This window comes from Cololabis saira, chromosome 8 (genome assembly GCF_033807715.1).
Source record: "Cololabis saira isolate AMF1-May2022 chromosome 8, fColSai1.1, whole genome shotgun sequence".
In the NCBI taxonomy this organism is placed as follows: Eukaryota; Metazoa; Chordata; class Actinopteri; order Beloniformes; family Belonidae; genus Cololabis; species Cololabis saira.
The window spans coordinates 3,254,567-3,264,138 of record NC_084594.1 but is presented as its reverse complement, the minus strand read 5'-3'; the positions used below and the strand labels follow the sequence as shown (position 1 = coordinate 3,264,138).

The window sequence follows — 9,572 nt, the reverse complement described above, 5'->3', positions numbered from 1 at the left end:
GAGACTGTAATTACACTCTCCAGCTGCGTTCCTCTCCGGGTGGTCAAATTAAGTTTACCGACTGCCCTCGTTTTAATGGGGACGGCCACAGAAAAACATAGCTGCCTGTTAAAAAGCACCGAAAAATAAAGAGAGAGGGGATTGAACAACAATAGATAGAGCCGGGAGGAGGGAGCTTTTCAGATCAGGCTGGGGAAATATGGAACCACTTAAGGCCCCCGAGAAAAACCCGCCCTGCAAAGGGTTAAAGATGGCTACGGGGATAAGTGGAGCTCGTTTATCGCAAATTTGACAGTGGTAGTTAAATGTTTGAGTTTTCCCTCCAATCTGCCAGTCTGGGGAGGCAGACGAGGCTGAGGCTGCTCTCCTTTAGGGCACCGTCCCCTCATCATCCCCAACCCTCGATCCTCCCGGAGCCGGACCAGGACCAGGGAACGCAGGAACGAAAGGAGAGGAGGACTCTCTCTTTCCATCTCTATCCATCCCTTCACCGTGGAAGTACGCCGTCTGTCCCTGACCCCCCGTATCCCTGGCCGATGTCCGCAGCCCGGCGCTGAAGCCTGAACGCTGGGCTCCCGCCGGCAGCCCAGATGCATCTGCGACTCTGCGCGGTGGTGATGTCCTTGCTGTGCGAGGTGATCCGGACGGGCTACGGCGCACTGCAGAAGCAGAGCGGCGGTGAGTACTGCAACCTGCAACCTGCAACCTGCAAACCTGCAACCTGCAACCTGCATGACTTATGCTCTGCTTTTTCTGTCTCTTTGGAAAAGAGACCATACCTGAACCTTTATTTCTTTGACTTGAGCTTGAAGTTAAATCAGAATCGATGGATTGAGAGATTGAGATCGATCAAAACCCTTTTCATGGTCTTGCAAAGAGTTGCTCAGAAGGAAATCTGTGGGGGGTACGAACACTCGGGCGTGTGATAGAGGCGACTGTGAGATACCTGTGAGGCGAACCACCTTTGGGATGAATGTGTTATGAATGAATGAATGAATGAATGAAGTTTATTCAATCATGACAACGCCAAAGAATATTGTGCACAGCATTGATATTTCACACAAAACCAATAATCATGTGTTGAACAATGACTGAAAAGAAATAGGCAGAAGCAAACTGCTTATAAAAGCCTTTCCTTTATTATCAACTTTCTTATTTTTGGCTACCAACCTCCAGAAAAGCAAAAAGACAACAGAAAAGGAGAGAAACATTAACAGATAGTCAATCGCACTTATAAGTTTCAAAAACAGCTTTACCAACCATTTTCTTAAAAACCAAAAGAGAATGACATGTTTTAAAGAGTTTAACTCCAGTAATGAAGACACGTCTCCTTTCCATACCTTTTTTAGCTTTTTGTACAGTAAACCTGCAGACACCTCTAAGATTATACGGAGTCTCCTGAATTGAGTTATCTGTTGTAGGCGGGAAAATCTGGAACAGCCTTCCATCTACAACAGGGGTCTTTGGATGAGAGAAAAGCAGAGCAGGGAATTCTTATTTTTTAATGTGTCACATTTTAAGCCTGGCTTATAATAATTGTTTTATTCTGCTTATATCACCTTATTCACCAATTCCTGACTGGGTTATTAGCTACGCGTGTTTATGGTTGATGAAACTTTGTCCTCGTCAGACGTGGAAGGAGTAACGTTAGGCCGAGCTGGAACGTTACAATCTCCAGCTTTAAGCTTCGTTATTGTCATAAATTTATCCTTCAGGTCTAACTTTCAAATTGTATTTTCTTAAACAGCTAGATAGCTCGTTTTTCCGCTCTAAAGTTGACATTAGTCACATGACTCACGACATGGTTATTGTTTAGTTATTGTCAAAAGTAGATTATTATCGCCAGTCAATGGAGTTTTCTCAATCATATATATATATATATATATATATATATATATATATATATATATTTATATATATATATAGCCTATATATTGGTTGTTTTTTTTTAACTTTCACAAATTATTTTGGTTAAAATTGCCTTTATTTCATTTTAAATTGGAGGACCCCCTGCAGTATCTCCGCGACCCCCCTAGGGGTCGCGGACCCCCGGTTGAAGACCCCTGCCATAGACAAACACCTTTGGGATGAATGTGTTATTTGTTGTAGGTGGGAAATTCTGGAACAGCCTTCCATCTACAACAAGAGATTGTCCCTCATACTCTTCCCTCAAGGAATGACTTTAAAACGTCTCAAATCTGTGATCATTAATTGTTTATTGTATTAACTATTGCAGTGTTGTGTTGCTTGTATCTTTTTACTGCGTCTTCCAGGGGGGACTGCCAATGCAAATTAGCCTTTTGGCTATAATTGGGTGTATTTACATTTTAAAATGTTTTATCAATGCACGATTGTCCCTCTACACAAAATAAAGCGAAATGAAATCAGGCAGAAAACAACCTCCTCCTCATCTTCCACCTCGTCCGCTGCTCAGATGTGCAGAGTCAGGATCACCTACGAGAGTTCGTCGTCCACCTCGGTTTCCCTGGACGTCTCCGGAGATCCGGCTCCGTCGCTAACGAGCGGCGGCGGTGAGGCCAGTCGGGGTTCCCCGCGTCTGCCATCTCCGCCAGGATTTGGTACTAATTTGAGGAAAAACCTGGTCTCAATTGTGCCATCGATTTGGGCTCCCCTGCCGACCAGCAGCGAGGCATTAGACGGTCATTACGGGGGGCTGCGTGAGGCCGTCAGCCGACACCGACCTCGCATCGCGGCTAATAACGGCTCAATTATACAGACCGGGGATCGTGCAGAGCTCTGAGATTATTCAGCCCTGGAAGTTTATGAAATATCTACCAGGATCCGAACTGAGAGATTGAAATGTGAGTCAATGGGAGCAGATTGAAGGGCCTGAAGGGTCCGAAGCGGGTCGGTTGTTCGGCCCGCTGTCGGATTTATGTTTCCATTTTCCTCTTCTAGTTTCCTGTCATTCCCCCCCGTCCTTTCATCTAAACCTTGTATCTTCTTCTCAACCTCTGTCACATCTGGACCTGGTTCCTACAGCTCTTAAAGCACACACACACACACACACACACACACACACACACACTCACACACACGCCGGGAGACGGTCGTACCACAGATGAGTTTAATATTCCAGTCAGAGAGCTGAACCCGCGAGGTCAGGCGGCTGAAGCCATTATTACGTCCATCAGCGTTAGAGCTGCTCGCTGCTCGTAATCGACGGCATCTGCGGCTGGTTTACGGGGGAATCGTTTACGGGGGAATCGTTTACGGGGGAATCGTTTACGGGGGAATCGAGGGGTCGGGGGAGCGGAGGATGATCGGGATCTGAGATAAAGAGCTGCCCCTGCCGTGGACCCGGAGATAAACGCTGCCGGGTCGCGGTTGCACCTACGAATGCAGCGCCGCTCTGCACCGGTGCAGTCTTTCCTCTGGCCTTGGATATGTTTCCTGATCTGGTTATTTCTTGCTCTTTTTTTAATGTCTGGACCTTAAATGTTGCTTCACCTGAAGAGGGAGAACCGGTCCGGTAACGAGCATCTCTGCCGTGTTAACCCTTGTGCTGTCTTCGAGTCAAGGAAGGAGGAAGGGAAGAAGAGAGGAAAGAAGGAAGGAAGAAAGAAAATAAGGAAAGAAAGAAGGAAGGAAGGAAGGAAGGAAGGAAGGAAGGGAGGGAGGGAGAAAAGAAGGAAGGAAGGAAGGAAGGAAGGAAGGAAGGAAGGAAGGAAAGAAAAAGGGAAGAAACAAGGAAAGAAGGAAGGAATGGAGAAAAGAGGAAGGGAAGAAGGAAGGAGAGAGCAGGAGGAAAGAAGGAAGGAAGGGGAAAAGGAAGGAAGGAATGAATGAAGGAAGGAAGGAAGGAAGGAAGGAAGGAAGGAAGGAAGGAAGGAAGGAAGGAAGGAAGGAAGGAAGGAAGGAAGGAAGGAAGGAAGGAAGGAAGGAAGGAAGGAAGGGAGAAGGAACAGGAGAATTAGGTCACCCAAAGACAGGGTAAATCTAAATCTAAATTAGTACAACTGGAAGTTTGTGTCTTCTTATTTCTTATCTATTTTTATGTATGAAGGTTTTTTACTTGTCCAAAAAAAAAATCCCTGTTGCAATACCAGGTCTGGCCACCTGGGGGCGTTCACATGCGCTGTGCTAATGAGCGGTCCGGTACATATAGTAATACCACGTGTACTTTCTCGTGAAACGCTGCCCCCGTGTGGTCAGAAGTGGTACGGCTGCAGAGAGCAGCTTTAATAAATGGAGCGTTTACTTATTTATTTATTTTATTTGTCCGGTTATTTGTTGAACGCGTGTTGAGGGTTGCACCGCTACGGACTTGTTGGTGCTGAAAAAGTTCTACGTAAACTCTGGCAGTCCAGTCTAGTCCAGTCTAGTCTAGTCTAGTCTGGTCAACTCCACTCCACTCCACTCCAGTCCACTCCAGTCCAGTCCAGTCTAGTCCAGTCTAGTCTAGTCTAGTCCGGTCCAGTCCACTCCAGTCTAATCTAGTCCAGTCTAGTCCAGTCTAGTGTTGAGGAATTTATCAAACCAGTTCAGAAGTCCGCTTTGTGGTATAGTGAGTTTTTATTCAGCAAGCCGGCGGTGAGCAAACCTACACAGATCGTGTCTGAGTTGGTGTGCCGACCCCGGGTGATTGTGTCATGACTTTTTATACAGTAAGCTTCAAGGTACAGAAGGCAGGAAATACAGAAACCAAGTGAGAGACAAAAGTCATTTACAATCATATGTGATCTGTGGCCAAATGTCATTATCTGGCATTTGGCATGACTGTCACTAACTTCTAAATTACCCCATAGGGTGTTCTCGTGATTCAAGTCTGTTTGAACCAACTTCCAGGTGTCGTCTGCAGGGGGGGTGGGTAGGGAACTGGGTAGGAATTTGAAGCTAACACAAAGGTGTTGGGTCCTAGTTCAAAGCCCTGCAGGGGGCCACGTGCTGTCACAATGCTTCATCACTAGTCTAGTCCAGTCTAATCTAGTCCAGTCCAGTCCAGACCAGTCTAGTCTAGTTCAGTCTACTCTAGTCTAATCTAGTCCAGTCCAGTCCAGACCAGTCTACTCTAGTCTAATCTAGTCCAGTCCAGTCCAGACCAGTCTAGTCTAGTTCAGTCTACTCTAGTCTAATCTAGTCCAGTCCAGTCCAGACCAGTCTAGTCTAGTTCAGTCTACTCTAGTCTAATCTAGTCCAGTCCACTCCAGTCCAGTCCAGTCTAGTCTAATCCAGATTAATCCAGTCTAGTCCAGTCTACTCTAAACTAGTCTAATCCAGTCTAGTCCAGTCCAGTCTAGTCCAGTCTAGTCTAGTCCAGTCCAGTCTAGTCCAGTCTAGTCCAGTCCTGCCCAGTCCAGTCCAGTCTAGTCCAGTCTAATCTAATCTAGTCCAGTCCACTCCAGTCTAGTCCACTCCAGTCCAGTCCTGCCCAGTCCAGTCTAGTCCAGTCCAGTCTAGTCCAGTCTAATCTAATCTAGTCCAGTCCACTCCAGTCTAGTCCAGTCCAGTCTAGTCCAGTCTAATCTAATCTAGTCCAGTCCACTCCAGTCTAGTCCACTCCAGTCCAGTCCAGTCCAGTCCCTGTGCCCTCTTCCTCCTTGGTCTTGCTTTATTAATATGTGATGAATGTGGTTTTACAAAGTGCACCAACATTCCTGGAAAAGATGTGACCTTGAAGGAAACATCATGCTTCTCTAAAATCTCAAGAGGATTTTTTTTTTGCACAAAAGCATCGCAGAAGTAGAAACAGGTTTTTGCCAAGGATGCTGAAGAAAGAAAGAAAGAAAGAAAGAAAGTACGAGAGAGCAGCTTTCACAGAGGCACAGAGTGCCTTACAATAAAAACATAATAGTGATAGATAAAAACAATGATAAACAACATAAAACATTACTTTTAAAAGCCTCCTCTGAGACTATCAGATGGAAACTCCCGCCAAAAGCCGGATCACGGCGTGTTTTAGTCTGAAGCACCAGCATTCCTCAGAGCGATACCGGGGCAGCCGTACCTTTTACAGCCTTGAACGTTAAAACAAGAATTTAAAATCTGATCCTGAAACGGACTGGAAGGCGGCAGGAGATTCAGGGATCTGCTGTTCCGGCAGGTAAAAGGAGAATAACAGAAATCCAGCCATGGAGAAACAAAAGCATGACTAATCGACTCCATTTCTGCCTCAGAAACAACATGTCTTAGTTTTACTAAGATTAGCTGAGCGACTCAGCGGCTGGACATGAATATCCAGAACGAGCCGAGCCTTTGTTTCATCGCTGGGACGTTGACTGTCAGGATCAAAAATTATAGTCTTACTTGAGTTTAATCGTTTTAATTTGACAGTTTGCAGCTAACATTTAACTCAGTGGGACTAAAGGGGTCCTTTTGGATGGAAAGAACAAAGAAGCGTGGTATCATCAGCATAAGGATGATGGGAAAAGTAGCTAAACTGTAGGGGTGTAACGATACACTAATCTCACGATACGATACACGACATTGAGGTCACGATAACGATACGATTGAACCTTGAATGAGGAACATATGATGGAAAAAATTGTCTTTTATTTATAAAGACACAAAATACAAAACAATGCTGTACGTTTGCCCTATTGTTACAGTTTGTAATGCTTTATAACTGTTTAAGTTCTAAAGAGAAAGCCAGGCCAACCATTTTCCACAAACTGAACTAAAAGTAAATGTCAGGTTTGCTTTATGCATCTTCAGTTTCATACAAGTACAAATATTTAGCCACAACCTGAATAGTTTCTCTCATGTATGATTTGACTTTTTTCTTACTAAAATTAAATAAATAAATATATACAATTTTACATCATAAAAAACATTGATTCATGCTCACCTTGTAAGTGTAAGAGGATATTTATTTTTGTTAAGAAGGTTATTTCATTATTTTATAAATCTATTCTTTCTATTCTGATGTAAATCAGGGACTATAATGACACTAGTCAGTTTATCTGTAGTGATTAGTCTGTTTTAGATTGGGCGGAGTGATACGCCACAGTACGGCACTAGGTGCTGTGTTGATGTTCTAAAATCCTACACTGTTGAGGGACATTAAAGTACACTGGAACTCAGCAGAAGTTTCCCCGTGTTTATCCTACTCACCACCCCAAAAAGGTTTAATTTAATAAGGTAAGGCTTAACTCTACACCAGCCTTACATAAGTAAAAGTTCAGAGCTCAAAACCATCAAGAGTCCCGTGATCGGGACCAAAACGGTACTAGTTTCTTCTGAGCGGAGGAAGATTTTGGTCCGCGGGTCGAGGCGCGGTCGGATGCCCGTTACTAGTCAACACAATAGATTAGTATTAATAACCCAATATGGCGATACACTTTGTCACCTCCACGACACGTTTCGTGACGTTTTTGTATCGCAAAATTTCGTGGCACGATATATTGTTACACCCCTAGTAAACTGTGATTAAACGAGGCAACATGTAAAGTGTAAACAAAATGGGTCTAAGAACAGATCCCAGGGGAACGCCACAGGACAGAGCAGCTGCTGCTGAGACTCCCCCCCCCATCAGGGAAGTAGGAAGTGGACCGGTCTAGGGCAGACACAGAGACAACCCCAGACCATAAAAGAGCCGGGATTCTGGACTTCATGGTTGTTCTACGGTCATGTTTTACACAAGTTTCCCACAATACGGTTTGACGTACATGCACGAAAATCGGTACACACCTGTATCATGTCACAACTTAAAGGAAAGTCTCTTGGAGCCATGGCCCAAACCCAACAGGAAGTCGGCCATTTTGAATTAATCGTGTAATTTTGCCGCAATTTATGCCATTTCTTCGGCCATTAATACGGCCCGAACCGTAACGTGCACCCAGGTGTGTTATACATCAAAAAGCACACCCCCCCTTCTTCTGATTGGTCCATGTTTGATAGATCCTATTTTCTGCCATAACTTTTGAATGGTTTGACATAGAGAGTCGTGGGTGGTTTCATCCACTAAATGTCCAGGCCTGAAGAATCTACATGCAAGTCATACAAGCTTCCACTGCAGCCTGAGCGTGCACAAGTGTCTGAGGGCCCGTTCATCGCTGCTTGCAGCTTTAGATAATCCTGGTCTCATGTGATTATATCCACGACTGTATGCATGGCTGTCTGAGGGATCAGTGATTACTGCAGGTCTTACACCAACGCAGAGCCTACGGCGTAGGTTACGCGTCGACGCACGCCGTACGGTGCGTGTCGCGGAGCCTTTATTCTGGTGAAATCTGAAAAAACGAGAAAGCGAGTGATTATGTACATTCACTGAGTGAATATTATGAAAGTAAAATATATATTTCTCGCTAGAAATGTAATCAAAACGCATTTTTATGCCTCTAAACCAGCAAAGAGTTGGTGCTACCTTGGAACTGTTTCTTCTAGATCAGGAGTCGGCCGTCTACAAATATCAAAATGTTCATATCCTTCATCACATTTATGAAGTGATTAGTCTCCTCCTGGTCTTGGTTTCTCCGTGTTTAGAAGAACATCCTGGACTCAAAAGACCAGGATTCCTTGCGAACAGAACATGAGCAGAAAACAACTTCCTGTTCCGTTTGATGGGGATATTCCGTTAGGTGTTTACATGACCCAATATCTGGGTTTTAAAAGGAGTAATCCAGGGGTCATATTGGGGTTTTTAAAAACCCCAATATGACCAAATTCCGGTTATTCAAAGGGGTTATTGGTGTTTACATGGCCGTGCAAAACCGGGTTATTGCTAATATTCCGGTTTTAAAAGGGTTTTGTTTCCCGGCGTCCGACACGTCCGACACGTCTGGTGAATTCAGTTCTGGGGCTGAGAGTGGTTTTAAATCCCGACACGTTTCCCTGCGACCCCGACAGCGCTGGTTCCAGCTGGTGCTGGTTACGGAGCCGGGGCCGCCCCACGCGGGTTCAGGGGTCAGCGTTTCTACGCTACCTAAACCTGCAGCTGCTCCCCAGTCTCCTAAGCCGGGAGATGGATAGCACATGTGAGCAGAACTGCTTCCCAGACGCCGGGTCGAGACCCCGGCCGATCCCGGAGCGGTTCTGCTCTCTGAACACGGACGCCGTCGGCTCCCAGCCCAGATTAACAACCCGCCCCGAACATTTACCAAGGTTAGAGATCCTTCTTTATCGCTGAAGTCTTTCACCTCAGAGGACTCTCTCTTTCCTACCGTATGTGTGTTTATTAGGACTGGTTAGGATCATTTTCTGGGCTCTAGGGCCTCAATTTCAACTAATATCAGGAGCTTTGCTTTAATATATATATTATATCATAAAACAGCAAAGCAACTGTTTCAAAAGGAAAAAAACTTCTTGTGCTAAACTGACAACAAACTAAACCCATAATTATCTGGTCAGGATTGGTTTCATATGACCAAACGTGACATTATATTATTTTTATTACAGTGCAAAGGCCCTATTGTATCTGCAGGAATTTTTTTTTTTGCCAATCAGAATCCTGGAAAAAAACATCAACAAATGACACGAGTAACTTCCAGTTACTTCCAAGATGAACGAGAGTCTTTCGTTTGGAGTGACAGAGAAGTGGAGTTACTTTTAAGTGTGACTTTAGAATATAAAACAGGTAAAATACAAGAAAATATTGACGGTTACAAACTAAT

General features: G+C 44.7%; 1 protein-coding gene across 1 annotated transcript in view; it reads left to right on the top strand.

Moving 5' to 3' along the window:
• Window positions 1-298: 298 nt before the first annotated feature.
• The window catches only part of rspo4 (R-spondin 4), an 83,431-nt gene continuing 74,157 nt past the window's right edge, over window positions 299-9,572 (top strand). The window contains exon 1 of the mRNA XM_061728362.1: window positions 299-678. Within this exon, the coding sequence (XP_061584346.1) occupies window positions 591-678 (88 nt within the window). The 5' untranslated portion in view covers window positions 299-590. The remainder of the gene's footprint in view (window positions 679-9,572) is intronic.